The sequence below is a fragment of the Myotis yumanensis genome, unplaced genomic scaffold (assembly GCF_028538775.1).
Source record: "Myotis yumanensis isolate MYYU_CA2020_CCGP unplaced genomic scaffold, mMyoYum1.0.hap1 SCAF_3, whole genome shotgun sequence".
Lineage (NCBI taxonomy): Eukaryota > Metazoa > Chordata > Mammalia > Chiroptera > Vespertilionidae > Myotis > Myotis yumanensis.
In genome coordinates, this window is record NW_027223754.1 from 12,631,047 (window position 1) to 12,647,579 (window position 16,533).

The following is a 16,533-nucleotide window of genomic DNA, read 5'->3' on the forward strand; positions in this document are numbered from 1 at the left end:
GTCTTTTCAACATGGTAAATGAAAGGATGTATTGTCATTATTGCTTTATTGCATTTTTAAACATTTATTTTTCTAAAAACTGTCTACTAAATCCCAATTAAAGAAAATCTATAATCATTCAGATCCCTTCTCCATCCTCTTCTTTTCTCTTTCCTTGTGTTCATAAACACATGTCCTTCTCTTCCTTTATAAGACTGACACAACTTATCTTTTCCAGAAAACTTTTATAATAATGTTTGTACTTTCTCTGAGCACTGTATATTAATATGCATAAAGTCACAATTTTAGATATATTCCCCAGTTTAAGATGTGTGTCAAAAATACTGATTGTGATATAAAGAGAATTATAAAGATATACAAAGTAAAGAGAATTATATCTTTGCAGTGAGTTTCATCTTACAATATTTCACAGAATTTAAGATGTGACTCATTGCAAGACATACCATTATTGTATGACTTACTTATAAAGAAAAGAAAAAAAACTATGCTTTCTTATCGCTAAAATTTTTATTGTATACTTATTGAATATTACACAATTGGTATTTTTACATCCTTTGGAAGTAAAAGCATTTATGTAAAAATGTTAATTTATTATGGCTATAAAGAGTAGGATAATGAGTGTATTTTGAAAACTGGTAAATTTCTAAGAGTCATCTTGATAAGATGATGCCTACAAAAGAACCAAAATTAGTACCAAAGGGGCTGTGTTGGTTTAATTATTTTAAGCCATTTAAGCAATCACTTCTGTAGAGCAAAACTGATATTCCATTAAGTCACATGTAAACTTTCTGAAAGCTTCTCAGTACCAATGACCACATTATATACAGTATCAATGCCTATTATACATTTTGAGAGGCTTTATGGCTCTGTGATTTGTTTACCTACAGACGTGTTGTGATTAATTTCGTTGGCATGTAGTATGATAGCAGAGGGTGTGAGACCAATGGAGGTTTGGTAACCAATGAACAGTTCCGAAGTTTGGAGGTGACAATTTTTTAAAAAGACATTACTCCACAGATAAACATAAAAGCAAGGTACTAAGTTTCTTGATTCAAGAGCAGGTATATTTATTTTCAGATAATATAAGAATGTAAGGTTGCTTTACAGCTATATTTTATAATAAGAACAATAAATTGGAAGTTAAGTTAAATGATTTTCTTAATATTAAATGATTCTGAGAAGTACCACAAATCTTTCATCATGTAGACTCTGTAAAGAGGATAATACTAAAATTTTATGTATAATTTCACCTTTCCAAAGAATAATTTGTAGAAGGAAATTCTGAGAATACTAGCATAAATGTATTTAGTATATTACTATTTTCAAAGCGCTTAAAATTTTTCATTTGATATAGACAACAATCCAAAGAGTTCTTTTTATCTCTCATTTTAATTAGAGGGTTAAAGTTCATGAGTGATAATATGTAGGGAATCATTGTAATTTACTACTCTTTTTCATTTTAATTGACCAGAATATTTCATTTATTCCAATTTTAATATTATGCTACAGTCTTATAAACAAATGAATATCCACTCACTCTGATAAGCAATTATGAATAAAGATCACAATGTAGTATTCCTTGGGAGAATGACAGAATTACAATTTTAATGAGCTAATTTAGTTTTTAATGTGCATTATAGGACTTTCCTAAATGGCAATTTTTCCATGTATGCAAGATAATATAACTTATAGTCAAAGATAAAAGTAAACTGCATTTTTCAATTATTTTAGATAGCAAATAATGTTGAGAACATTCAGGTAAGGTAACATAGACCAGGGTATGTTAAATGAGTGAACAGGCATTTTCATTTAGTCAATCAATTGAATCAAACTTGAAAGAAGGTGAAATTAAATTATTATACTACATAGAATCCTCACATTTATGAATCACTTTGCTACATCAATGTAATAAATAATATCAGATAAAGAATGTAAAAAGTCAAATACATAGCCAATGCTAATAACATTTTCTTGGAAATAACATTACTTTTATAAATAGGCTGATGCACAGCTATCAATTTCACATTTAATAACTTATAAAACAAAGTCAGTATTTCCTGTTTTCATATGCAAAAGCAAGGTAATAGCTGGAGTGTGTACAAATGACATCAAATACATCTTGGAAAAGAAGATAAATGTATATATCTTCTACATATAATACATTAACATATTAATTGAAACTTATTGTTCTACTTTTGTTGTATAGTAATCTTTTATAAACTAAACTTTTCAATTGAACAGATTTCCATTAAGTACTATCAAATTTTCTCCATGTGAAAGTCTAATGTTGCTATTTCTTAACAGTTTTTCTTTTCTCTTTTAAGACATATTCTGAAATAATGAAGTACATTAAATTATTCATTATTACTATTTGTTATTGCTTTTGCAGGTGGTCCTTTTGCAAGAAACAAAATATTAACTTCTACCTAATATTTACATAAGTCCTTAAACCATTTTATATTAGTCTTTTACAGTAGTCATTTGGATGCTATAGACATTTATTAACAATGTGCAATAAGTTACAAATTGTAAGATATGATTTTTAGATGAACAAAAATAGATCCAGAGACAAATGGCAGGGGAGGTGGGGGGGTTAGAGAGCAACCAAAGGACTTGTATGCATGCATATCAGCATAACCAAGGGACACAGACACTAGGGCGGTGGGGACTTGCCCATGGTGGGAATGGTTGGGGGGGGGGGGGGGGGAGTGTCCATTGGGGAAAAAGAAGACATATGTAAAACTTAAGATAAAAAAAAGAAAAAGAAAGATATGATTTTTACTAGTGCTATTAACTTACATCATCTGTAATCAGGAGCAGCATCATGTTAAAACAATAATGACAATGACGGTGACAGATGCTAGAACTACCACTATTCTACCACCAATATAGGACGATTTTTGAAAAAAAAAAATCTACATTTTAAATCTCTTTACTGTATACATAAAAGAATACTAGACATTCTGTTGACTTTGATAAATGAATAAAAACTTCAAAAAAACTTTATATGACTCAAACAATACCTTGTTAATTTAGTAGTTTTAAAAGATAAAAGTACAGTGTAAATCATCATATTGTATAGTATTTTAATTTCTATTTGTTCTTCAGAAAACTTTCAATGTAACTGAACATTAGATAAATAATAGGGATTTATCAACAATTCTAAGGCCCTAAGCTAAATCTTAAGGAATATTCATTTTCTTAAAATAAGTTCACAGTCTAAAACCAAAGAAAATATGTCACTGTTCATTTTTTAAGTGATCTAGATTCTAGGAGTCATACATTATTTTGAGGTTAGGCAAATTTCTAATAAATTTTAAAATATTTAAAATACATTCTTATATAGTCAGTGGAAGTATCTATGTACTTCTGAAAGGAATGAAAAAGTGCAAAGTTCAGTAAATCAAGGCAAAAGCTTAACCTGATAACATACAGCATTTGTAGTTAGTATGAAGACACATTTTATCTGTCTTATATTCAAGAATTCAGTTCAAGAAAAAATATAATTAGCATTTCACCTTTTCCTTCATTTCTGTTTTCTGAAATTACTGCTTCTTGCATTTGTTATGTAGATAAATTCTTTAAACTTTGCTTTACAAGAACCTAATTAAAAAATATAAGCAATATTTATTTAGCATGAAATTCAGAGGTAATGACATTAATCAAATATTATTATGATAATAATATGAAACAGTAATGCACATAATAAAAACACCGAACAGAAAATACAAGGATCAAAAGACTTAATCATAAAACATTTCTTTTAATTTAAAAGTTCAGTGTTTTGTTTAGTAACTTGTCTAGTTCTCAGTCCTTTCAAGATCTAGAAAAAATGTAGTCCTTTTTATCTATGGTTCTATGAACTACAGCATAGAATCAATAGCGTCAGAGTGACACTATGACAAATTAGTTGAGTACACTACCTATATGAACATATACATGGTATGGTCCTATGTTTTTTAATGTTCAGTTTAAGTTCTTACAGGGCAGTATCAAGTTCTTTAAAACAGAGATTAGGAAGATGGTTTGTTAGCTCAGTCACAACAGTTACCACCTCAGATGAATGATTAGCCTACTTGCCACTAAACAGTTTAGACCAGCATTTCCCAGGACGGGCTCCATAAAACATTAGGCCTCAAAGCTACTTTGCGAAATACAGAATACTGCCGTTTTCTTTTAGAGATGCAAATGCATAATAAGATCCCGTAAGTTCTAAGGAGGAAGGAACCTATTTAACCATGTTTATTATATTTCTCTAACTTACTTAACTAAACTTTTAAAATAATATGCATCAATATCGCTTGGAACAATTTTGGTAATATTGCTATAACAAATATAAATGTTTTCAGCTTGAGAAAATCAGCAATAAATGTATTTTTGCAATTAGAGACCTACCTAATTGGAACCCATAATCGACCAAAATTTTATAGGTATAGGTGACTTATAGAAGAGAAAAGGAAAAACAAATCCCTCATTTTGGAGATCAGCAACAAGTATGAGACATTTCTTTGGGTTGAAACAAACTGAATGAGCCTCCTGTATCTTCCTCGCCTATGGCATTCTACAGGGATAGTTTAGAAAATAATAAGATGTCTTTGCCATCAGACGAAATGAGGTTCAAACCTGAGTTTGTGACTTATTAGCGCATGTTATCTTGGGCAAATGACTCATTAAGCTTCTATTTTCTCGGCTGTTAAACGGGGTAGCTGTGAGGATTAAATGAGAGTCTACAGGTGGAAGAACACCTAATATAGTGCCAAGCTTCTAAAATAACTCTACAAAGATTAGCTTCTATTATTGTAGCAGACATTGGGAATCATGATCCTAAAAAATAGTAAAAAATATCCCTTAGATGTTAATGATTCTACATTATAATAGTCGAATATGAAGTTATTATTTTATGTCTACTCAGATACAAAGTTGCAGGTTAAACAGAATCATTTTCAATCAAGACATTTCAAGAGAATACCAATTGGATGAGTATTTAAATCCAATTTATTTCACAACTTAATAGAGGCAAAGTAGTTCTTTGTTATAATGATTAATTCATCAACTGAATTACTAAATAAAATAAAGTTACTAAAATAAAATCATTAACAGAGTAATTCTGAGTTTGAATTAGTGACCTAAAAATTAAAAATAAAATGTATTTCTCTTAGTTATTTCCTAAATGTCACAGCAGAAAAATAAATCATGACCCTTCCTTTATTGTTATTGAACAATTTAGACAGAGAAGCTAACATACTTATCTGCTATGCAGTTCCTTCTTCAGACAGGATTTGAAAGTGGGATACTTCTGAACTGTTTTATAACCCTATGGAACAGAGGATTAAAAAATGTAAAAGTCAATGAAATGTTACGGGGCCACAAATATGCAATAAATAAAGCAAAAAATAAAACACACAACATCTAAGAGAAAAATGCAGCATCAGAGGTTTATAGCATAGTTTATACTTCAATTTGATATTGCTACTCTAAAATTTCTGAGGAAGAATAAATGATTTTCAATACATGCCCTTTTAGGTACTTATGCCATAATTTCAAATGTTAATGACTGGCCGCTAGGTGGCAGTTAAGTACACAGTATCGTTACCAAAACAGCTTGGATTTTAAAAAATCATTAAAAATGTTTAAAAACATTGTCTATGATGAATCTTGATTTTATTGTATATATAACTTTTTCTCTTTTTAAATGTATAATACTTAGGGGTATTCCTACCAAAGAGGGATAACTACATATTCTAGCTGTTAATAGAAATATTTTTTTCTTTTCCCATTTTTGGCACCACCTACAAATATGCTACATATCTAAACATTTATTGATTCATGCTATATTTCATTCTTTAAAACATACTTGAGAATAAAGTCTCTGAATTTTTCATATTATTTTACAGTGTAAGTTTTTAACAGGAAGAATCAGCAGACAAAAAATGTTTTTACTTTATTTTCTATATGAAAAGTGCTGAATATACGGTGACTTAAGCATCTCAGTTGCCTAGTGGAAATCTGCATCATGTAAAATGAGAAATAGTGGTATTCCTTTGTATACTAACAAGTTTGATAGCAAGTGTGCAGATTAATTAATAAAAAATATTTGGCCCTGACCGGCTTGGCTCGGTGGATGCGTCAGCCTGCGGACTGAAGGGTCCCAGGTTCAATTCCAGTCAAGGGCATGTACCTTGGCTGCGGGCACATCCCCAGTGGGGAGTGTGCAGGAGGCAGCTGAATCGATGTTTCTCTCTCATCGATGTTTCTAACTCTCTATCCCTCTCCCTTCCTCTCCATAAAAAAAAAACACAATAAAATATATATTTTAAAAATATTTGGCAACTTTTGCCCCCACAAATTGGGATGAAGACATTGAACTACTTGATTATGAAATTAAGTTATTAATATTCAAACTGATTTCATATTTAAAAAAGCATTGTCTTTTATCACTTCAAATGGTTTCTGAAAGTAGGTAGGGCCTTATATTTTTCTTTTCAAGTATAACATTTTATGAAAAATGTATATAAATTGTTTCTGAAACTTAGGTGGATTTTTCCCTTTCAGTTTAAAAAAATAATATCAATAGGGTTGAAATATATAGGTTTACCCGGAATCCTCTATGGAGTCTGTCTTTCATAATTCCAATAAATTCTTTATAACTTAATTGATCATCTTTGTCAACATCAAAAATCTTGAAGACTGTGTTCACTAAATGTGGTGAAAGTTTGAGACCAGTAGCCACATAGACGGCACGCTTAAATTCATCTAGATAAATGTTACAGAAAAGGAGTAAGCCATTATTATTTTTATAATATATATTAATTACTAAAAAGGTTATAAAACACATTTTTTTTCTAAACACATGGGTCATGATCTTATGTAACATGACTTTTCATTAATCATGCTATCTTTTAGGAAACAAAAACTTTTTGTAGTTTTTAAAATTTATTTATTATTGAAAGTATTAGATGCCCCCCCCTCATTGACCCCCTCCCCCGTCTCCCCCACTGCACAGGCCTTCACCACACTATTGTCTGTGTCCATGGGTTATGCATATATGCAATGTAAATTCTTTGGTTAATCTCTTCCCACCCACCCCCACCCCCACCCCCACATTCCCTCTGAGATTTGTCAGTCTGTTCCATGCTTCTGTGTCTCTGGATCTATTTTGTTCATCATTTTATTTTATTCATTAGATTCCATTTATGAGTGAGATCAGGTGATACTAGTCTTTCTCTGACTGACTTATTTTGCTTAGCATAATACTCTCCAGGTTCCTCCATGCTGTCTCAAAGGGTAAGAGAGCCTTCTTTTTAACAGCTGCATAGTATTCCAAGGTGTAAAAGTACCACGTCTTTTTTTATCCAGCTTTTGTAGTTTTAATTTAAAGGGCCAAGAATAACTGTATTTTAGTTTAATATGCATTCATATTCAATGAATGTTTAATGAGCACCTACTATCAGTGACATATACTTTAGAGGTTAAGATGGTAAGTTCTCTTACAGTTCCAATAGGAGATGAGACATCTGCCCAAATAACCACACACAGAACCCCATGAAAGTACCAACAAAGCACTATGAGAATTTAGAAATGAGTGATTACTTCTGTCTGTAGCGTGGAGTAGGGAAAGGAGAGAGAAGAGCAGTGATTAGGAAAAGCTGCAATTTTGTATCTGAGCTGAGCCCCAAGGATAGAAGATTTCAGCTTGTAGAGATGAGAGAAATGGCAGATGAGGTGACATGCACAAAGGCATGGAGGGCTCAGGAGGGAATAAAACACATTCAGAAAACAAGGAGCAGTCTGGACATGTAAGAGCCGGAGAAGCTCTGTGCTGGGACTTTGAGGCGAGGAACCTGTATATTCTTCAACAGGCAGCTGGGGCACTAAAGAATTTTCCATAGCCTGCATGTAGAAAGGCTAATCAGTGTTTTCGAAAGATTATTCTGTGAGCTGTCTAGGAAATATGGGAGAGGGATGTGGGTATTGGCAGGAATACCAGATCCTTCTCAGAGGTAATAATAACTTGAATTAAGGTGCTAGCAGTGACAACAGAAAATAAAGAGGTAGGTATAGTCCTAGCACCTGCAAAAGTACACAATCGATTTTTTCCATTTCCCAGTTCCACAAAGTGAAACAGTAACTGTCCATTCTGAACCAGACTTTTTTTTCTCTTGTGGTTGATTAGTAGTTTTATCATGGTAGTAAACGCTAGTCTGGAATGGCTGGGTTCCTTCACGAAAATGGGTTGAATTGAGAAGATGCCCTATTTGAACATCTAGAATAGACCAAAGGTAAAATGACAAATTTTCAGGTTTCTCTTCCTCAATGAATAAATGAGTGAAGCCATATGAGGGACTCAATCTCCATGCTTTTGGGAGAGAGATAATTATTATTAGTGCTCATGGGCTGCAGTTTGGCTTCTCCCTGGAGCTTGGCAATAAAACAATAAGTTCTGTCCCCTTAGGTTACATTTGGAAAATGGATTATGGCAGACACAGGTCAAATCATCTTAAACACATGAGCAGAAAGTCCTTGTATGGCAAGAATATTTAAAAAGGATATTGCCATGAGGGAAGAAATGAGAGTAGTTATGGCCATAGAATTCTAGAAAAGGACTTGACTTGTTGGTCTACCTACAGGGAAAGAAAGAGCTGGTTCTGAGGTCAACAGCACTGGATTCTATGACAGTTGTATTTCTTCGTAAAATTAAGCAAAATTGACATTCAATTTTACATACCATTCTTAAAACATGGTTAATGTGAGTCCATAGCTAAGGGGGGGGGGCCTTTGTTGACAAAATGCAGGTTTCTGAGCCACAGGGATTGTGGGTAAAATGCATCATCCTGTGATGATGGCTGAGGCATGACTAGCTGGCTCTTCCATAAGTAGACACACATCCTTCAATGTTACCAAGCAGTCATGAGGTGTTTTTCTCTTTGAACTTTTACAAACATCATTAGCTTCCCCCCATAGTAAGAAATGAAGGGCAATAACATTTTTATTTATTTATTGAACTTATTGGGGTGACACTGGTTAATAAAATTATATAGGTTTTAAGTGTATAATTCTATAATACATCATCTGTATATTGCATATTGTTACACAAATATTTAGCCTATTTCCCTAAACTCTGCTTAGGGAAAACAGATTTCCCATTGAAGAACACAACAAACTTTCAGGCAACTGATGGCTAATATGCTATTATATCTAATTAATTTGCTGTCAAAGTCCCTAGAAACAATGTAGGGTTATATTTTGCTTTTAATTGTTGAAAGATTATTACTTACCTTGCCCTATAGAACGACTTGCAAAGTTATACATATTCAAGGCTATTGCAAAATCTTCTAGGTTGTTCAAAAACTGGAAAAATGACCTGAATTCATCAAATGTGATGCCCTACATTGAGAAAATATATGTAAATAGATTTTAGTGTGACCAAATTTATTAAAATAAATACCTACATTTACTAGAAAGAAATAGACTAAGCATGTGCAATATAACTTGCAAGTGAACATTTCTAGGGCACATTCTGAAACCTTTCTCCAGATGGAATGTAAAATTCACTCAGATTTTTTTTTTTACTTGGCAGTGTTGCTACCACTAGCAATGTTAGGTGAAAATATTTTAAAAATACTCTCTTATCAGCACAAAGTTCCAAAAAATTGCTACAATGAAAATGGATAGAAAAGCTTCAATTTCAAAAACTCTGCATTGCAGGCCTGAATTTTTTAAACCCTGAAAGTAAATATGATGATGAAGGAAAAAAGAAGAGTTTTAAAAAGACACCTAAAAAAAAGTTTCCACTGTACATATACTCATTAAATATAATTTAACATTGTATGATGATCATCAATATCTTTATAATGACAATGAAAAATGAAAATAAGCCAACAGTAGTGTATTTTTACTTGCTCCTACTGCGAGAGCATGGCCAGCACAGCAGGAGGAAGCATAGTGACTGTACATACAGCTCAGGGCGGCCTGATGCAGGGCTTGGTGTGGGATCATGGACAGGACTCTGGAATGTCATTTACATAAGCTACAATTATTGCCACTACTATTACTTGAATTAAATAGGGAAGTTATTTAAAATAAATACCACATATTTCAGATAATACAAATTTGGGCATCAAGAGCTGCATTTAATTAAGTGTTCTACTCAGTAAATTAATGTGATTGAAAGAAAAAGTAAACTGAAAAGAGTAAGGGCCAAGAGCTTAGTCTTAATCAATTCTGACCTGAATGTAGGGGAAGGCATACTAACAAGGCTGCACTGGAAAGCTAGAGAAAAAACCAGAAGAGCCTATTTTCATGCAAGCCAACTACTGATTAAGTGGCTTATTATCAAAATAATATTTATTATAAGTTTCTTATCAAAATAAGAACAAAGTTTTATGTACATTATTCCCACTTTAATTACAATCCCTCTTTATTTGCAAGGAGAATCCTCACTGTCTTTTCACATTTTTCTCTTTCTCTTTTCTTACATTAGGGTCGGCTGTTCCAAACCTGAATTCTGCTTTGTGACCCAATCCCACCTGTCATGTTTTCCAGAGAGGACCATTCGAATCAATTAGGGAGACGGAGCCAGAAGGGGTTTGTCCTGCTGTGGAGAGCTTGTTGCCAGGGAAACTGGTTATTGCTCTGGCTCTGAATCAGTGTATGCTGCGACCAGATGCCACAGCAACAGTCTCTGTCTCAGGGTGACATGTTAATTGCTAGTAAAAGTGAAAAACAGGAGGATGGGATATTTTTAAGCAAACTGTAAATATAAATGTCAATACTTTCAGGGAGAATACTATCTATTTTCTTCCTGGCTCTGGGCATTTAAGAAAATTTCTATCAGTTCTCTGGCTAACCACTAAGATAATGGAACATAATCATTGGCAACTGTACATGACAAAGAATACAAATGAACTGTGGAAGAGAATCTGATTTCCAGAGTTACTACATTATAATATTTAAATGTTTAGTTTTTAGCAAAAATTACAATGAGTATAAAGAAATAGAAAAAATATGTCAACAGAAACCATCCCTGAGGAAGCTCAGACAATGGACTAAAAAGAAAAAGACTTTGAACAAATTGTCTTAAATATTTTCAAAAGAGCTAAAGGAAACCATGAACAAAGAACTAAAGGAAATCAGGAAAACTATGTATTAACAAAATAATTAAACAGAAATTGTAAAACAAGAAACCAAAAAAAAAAAAAAAAAATTCTGGAGCTGAAAAGTATAGTAACAGAAATGAAAAACTGACTAGAGGTTCAAAAGTAGATTTGAGCGAGTAGAAAAAAGAGACAATGAACTTAAAGACAGGACAATTGAAATTATTCAATCTGAAGAGCAGAAAGAAAAAAGCATGAAGAAAAATGCACAGAGCCTAAGGAATCTGGGGACACCATATAATGTGTATCGATATATACATTACTAGAGGCCTGGTGCAGTGATCGTTAAAGCAGGTCCTTAAGTCACTAGGCTGGGAAATCATAACGTCTCTGCTGTTAATTCCTCCCCAACTAGCGAGTGCCCTCACTAGTTTGAGCCTTAGTTTTCTTGACTGTACAAGGGTGGGAATGAATAGGTGATGGCTTTAAGACGCTTTCAGGTTCTGACTCCCCGGGATCTTTCCCCGCATTGCAGAACTGTTCATCATATTAGAGTTAACTGCCTAGCACTCTCAAAGGGTTTGATCATCAAATTTGGGATATCATTGGAGAGATTCACTGTTTTTCTTTTTCTTTTTCTTATTTTTTCTCAAAGATGCCATTTACTGGTTAGCAGCAATGTGAAGAGGCCCAACAAGGGATCAGGTTTCCCTTACCTTCCTCAGCACTGTAGGATTCTTTAAGACCCTAAAAATACCCTAGTAATTTGACATAGTACAATTTCAATATTTATTTTTAGGGAAGTGTCTATGAATAAAAAAAAAATCAGTTTAACATGTAAAACTGATAAAAGACCCCTAACTGAGAGATTATGTAAAACTAATGGCCAAATACATCGAGTCCTTTTTTCTCCTGGAGAATTGTTAGCACTGTCACCAGGTATCCATTTTATACAAAGTCAAACTATTTGCAAGTCTTTCTTAGATAGATTACCTTGATCCTTCTACAAACACAAATAGAAGGCAATATATCCAAAACATCCCATGCTTGACGGGGTGCTTGTAACACCAGTTCTATTTGGTTGCAACGATGCATTCAAATACCACTAGATAATGCACAACTGCACAGAATTGCTGACAAAACACTTGCTACTAAACAAATAGACAATCAGTTGTTCCAGGTCCTTAACCATTCATGCCATCCAAACTCTTTGAAAAACCTCACTTCAACTGCTGATAAGATCATTCACTCACCAATGGCCATCTTCAAATGACCTTTTACTAAGGATGTTATAGAAATGAATCAAGTGTGACTGATGTCAATATAAACTGCTTTGTATGAGGTGATGTTTATATAGTAGTCACAGCCTATAGTTCAGCAGAATTCTCTTGAAAAATGATATTCATAATTTGAATAAAATAATTGTTAACAACCTATGGGTTTTTAGCATATCTAAGAAAAATATGAATACCTACCCAGAATTTTAAATTAAGCCATTTTTAAAATTTAGCCAGAAAACTTAGGACACATAGGAAAAAAATATCCAAAGTATCTATTAATTCACAGAGCAAAAGAACTAACAAAGAACAATATATTTATAGACTTATATAATTACAAGATAATAGCACATGTAATAAAGTAAAAATAGGGTATTAGATACCTTTTCTTCAGCTATACTGTAACGCACATTTTCCAAAAATACGGATGTATTTTCCACATTTGTATATCGTAAAAGAATATGAGCAAAATCTTCTTCACTGATGGTATTCATTCCATTAGAGTAGGAAAGGAATTCTATTTCTAAAACTTCTGTTTGGAGGTTATCCATGAATCTATGACAAGAAGAGATAAAGAATGAATGAGGTAAATGAAGAGTGTTGATGGTAACAGATGGCACTCAGCCTCTCAGGGCTTTGGCTTCCTCGTCAGTAAAATGGGGATAACACAAAACCTTGCAGGGTAGTGATGACAATTAAAGGAGTTAATGTGTGATGTGTAGTGTTGACTGCAGTACTTCTGAATGTATAGGAAATAACAATCCAGATATCCACACTTTTTTTTTTAATCATTCAGTAATTTCCTATTATTCTTATCAACAAAACCACTGATATAAAGGTACTCATAGAAGTGGATATTTGTTAGACATAATACCTCAAGTTAAGATGAAAGCAGAGAAAAGGTATCACTGCACTAGGTGTTTCTGACTTTAGCATGTTAACATTTTTTTTCAACATAAATATAAAAATTAAGCTCACCTATAAAAATCTTCAAAGTTGAGCTCAGCTTTTCCTTTCTTTCCAAAAAAGTGTACAAGAAGTGTGGTGTCTGTTACCAAACTCATAATGTCATCAGCACGCTTAAAAAAAATCACAATTGAAAGGTTAGCTGCAATGAGCAAACAGAAGATACCCAATATCTCTCAAAGAATTTTATCAACATATAAATATCCAGGATATAAATATATTAACATTAGAATGAAAAGTGTAAGGCTGTATTAATAAATGCCATTACAGTTAAAATGAAGTTCAAAATTAGAAAATAGAAATATGAACAAAACCTATCTTTATCCTAAAAAATTTTTAAAGATATGATTATATATTTTAGGAAGTTTCCTACCTCAAATTATGCAAAAAAGGTACCTATATTGCCCTAACCGGTTTGGCTCAGTGGATAGAGGGTCGGCCTGCGGACTGAAGGGTCCTGGGTTCGATTCCGGTCGGGGGCATGTACCTTGGTTGCGGGCACATCCCCAGGAGGGGGTGTGCAAGAGGCAGCTGATCGATGTTTCTCTCTCATCGATGTTTCTAGCTCTCTATCCCTCTCCCTTCCTCTCTGTAAAAAATCAATAAAATATATTTTTTTAAAAAAAGGTACCTATATTTTAAATTATTTAAAATAGTTGAACTCTTTTAGTAATCACCTAAATATTTTATTTGTACTTAAGTAATTTATAGTGGAATTTTCTTAATCAACATGAAAATCCTTTTTTTTAGGATGTTCAAAATAGATAAAGTCTTCAGATGTATAGAACATATGGGGCTGACAAAGAAATGGTCTCAAGCTTTACAAAAGAACTTAAACTATAATACTTTTTTACTGTATTCCATATTTATGGTAATTTAGGTAGAAGATACTATAATTTAAAATAGAAACTACAGTAGTAATACTTTGAAATTTATATCATTTACAGTTTTTTCAAAGAAAAGTCTTACATTTTTTGAAAAATTCCAGAGGGTATTTCCTTTCCCATTCAACTTGATAAACCAAGTTCCAACAAGTGTATTCTTAAAATAGCTTAATTATAGTCCTTATAAAGTTCAATGGCTTGTGGAAAATCTTCATTATTTCCTTTTATGTAGCTTTATAGGTTTTTCCTTTCTTTCCCCTGCTTCCCCCTCACCACCCCCCCATTCCTCCCACCTTCCACTTCTGTTCCAGTCCTTTCTTTTTCTTCCCTTCCTTCTTCATTTGGCCATTAACTCATACCTAGCTTAGAAATTCAGGTAAAAAATGATAAATTTCACATAACTGTACCTTTCCCATATATTATACTGCAAATTAAGAGTTATATAATAACTACCATTTTCTCTATTAAAAGGGACATATTTGAAATGTATTACTTCTCGGCCAGAACCCTGACAATAGGTACTCCATAAAAAACACAGACATAGGAAACAGAAAGCATATACTCTTTTACAAAGGATCAGTCCTTTTCTCCTCTTCCACACTCTAAATTTTGGTAATTCTTTGATTCTTTATAGCCCTCTTTCATGAAGATAGCTATTTTATCCTACATAACATTTACTAGTATAGAATCTTTATTTCATTTCTCCCTAAACCAAATATTATTCTTTTCTAAAGACTAGTATGGGGTTATACTCTTCCCTCCAGCATGTCCGCTTTGAATCCATGACACCTTTTCTAAAGTGATTTCTCTGCTACACTGATTACCCCTCTCTCTAAAAACTCCAACATGTAGGATATCTTCAGCTTTATATGATCTAAAATTGTTGACATTCTCAGTAATCTAATCTATTTGTATTTAAGTAATTTAGTTTGAATTTTTCAAAATGATATCTAGCATATAACTCCTTATTAATTGGTATAGAAGATCTCTACTATTTCTCAGCTTAGTTTGCTGAGAAGTAGTCCCAAGTATTCTCAGGAGTTGGAATAATCAAGAAGTTCCCTACAGTATAACCAACTTCTCTGAAGATCTGATTGCTAGAGGGAAAATAACACAGCCCGAAAAACAGGTGTCACATACCACCTTTTAAATATACCATACTAGAGGCCTGGTGCACGAAATTCATGCGGGGGGGGGGGGGGGTCCCCCTCAGCCCAGCCTGCACCCCCTCCAATCTGAGACCCCTTGGGGGATATCCAAATGCTGGTTTAGGCCCGATCCTGAACATCCCTTTCACAATCCTAGATCACTGGCTCCTAATTGCTCACTTGCCTGCCTGCCTGGTTGCCCCCAACTGCTCCCCCTGCTGACCTGGGTGCCCCCAGCTGCTCCCCCTCTGCCAGCCTGGTTGCCCCTCACGGCCCTCCTGCTGGCCTGGTCGCCCCACGCAGCCTGCTGTTCAGTCGTTTGGTCGTCCCTCACTAATCCCCCTGCCGGCCTGGTCATAGGCAGCCATCTTGTGAGGGCATGAGGGTTGATTTGCATATTACCTCTTTATTCTATAGGATTAGTGATGCCAGCTTTTCAGGGCTCCATATATGGCAGATTAGTGTAATTTTGAGTACTGCTCAAAAGGGACTACTACTTCACCAGTAGCTACAGGTTGAGAACGCAGACTGCTGGAATGGAAACGGCAGGATTTAAAATCAGATGACCTGGGTTCACTGACTTTCTGACTTTCAACTACCTTTTCTGTGAAATGGGAATAACCCTATCTATAATAACAATTCTGAGGATAAAATTAGAATATGTGTTGAAAAGAAATATACAAAGATTCTGATTGGCAGCCGTAAGATGCTTTGAAAAAAAGCATAAGACCTTGAGGGGCGTGGCAGGAGAGATAGCTCATGTTTATTATAGACATTTTTTTGTGATTGTATACAATCAAGTCTAATCAGTTTATTACCCACAGAACAGCTTAAATTAGGAGAAGGAAATATTTGAGAAGGCATGCCTAAAAGGAGCATGAGTGTGAAGGACCTAGCCAATCAGAAGTCAGCATGAGGAACTGGGGCAGCCATCTAGCAGCTAAAAGAATGGAATGTGGGAAGGACAAAATAGGTCAGAGGAGGAGGGTTGGTGTTTTAGAAAGCTGTTTACTTCACAAATAAGCAGTAGTGTGGTGAGCAAATACGATGAAGCGCAGGAGTCAGAGTCTGGCTTTGAGTCCTGACTTTTTTCTTTATTAGTTTAAGTGACTGTGGTGAAGTCAGTCTCTCTGAGGATATTTCCCTCAGGAATAACAAAGTATCC

The 16,533-nt window shown here is 33.8% G+C and overlaps 1 protein-coding gene across 1 annotated transcript in view; it reads right to left on the reverse strand.

Annotated features, from left to right (window-relative positions):
* Positions 1-2,001: 2,001 nt before the first annotated feature.
* Positions 2,002-16,533, reverse strand: part of MICU3 (mitochondrial calcium uptake family member 3) — a 70,356-nt gene continuing 55,824 nt past the window's right edge. Inside the window, exons 10-15 of the mRNA XM_070408295.1 lie at positions 13,349-13,449; positions 12,754-12,925; positions 9,276-9,384; positions 6,596-6,753; positions 5,246-5,314; positions 2,002-3,603 (exon numbers count right to left, since the gene is read on the reverse strand). Coding sequence (XP_070264396.1) covers positions 5,246-5,314; positions 6,596-6,753; positions 9,276-9,384; positions 12,754-12,925; positions 13,349-13,449 — 609 coding nt within the window. The 3' untranslated portion in view covers positions 2,002-3,603. The remainder of the gene's footprint in view (positions 3,604-5,245; positions 5,315-6,595; positions 6,754-9,275; positions 9,385-12,753; positions 12,926-13,348; positions 13,450-16,533) is intronic.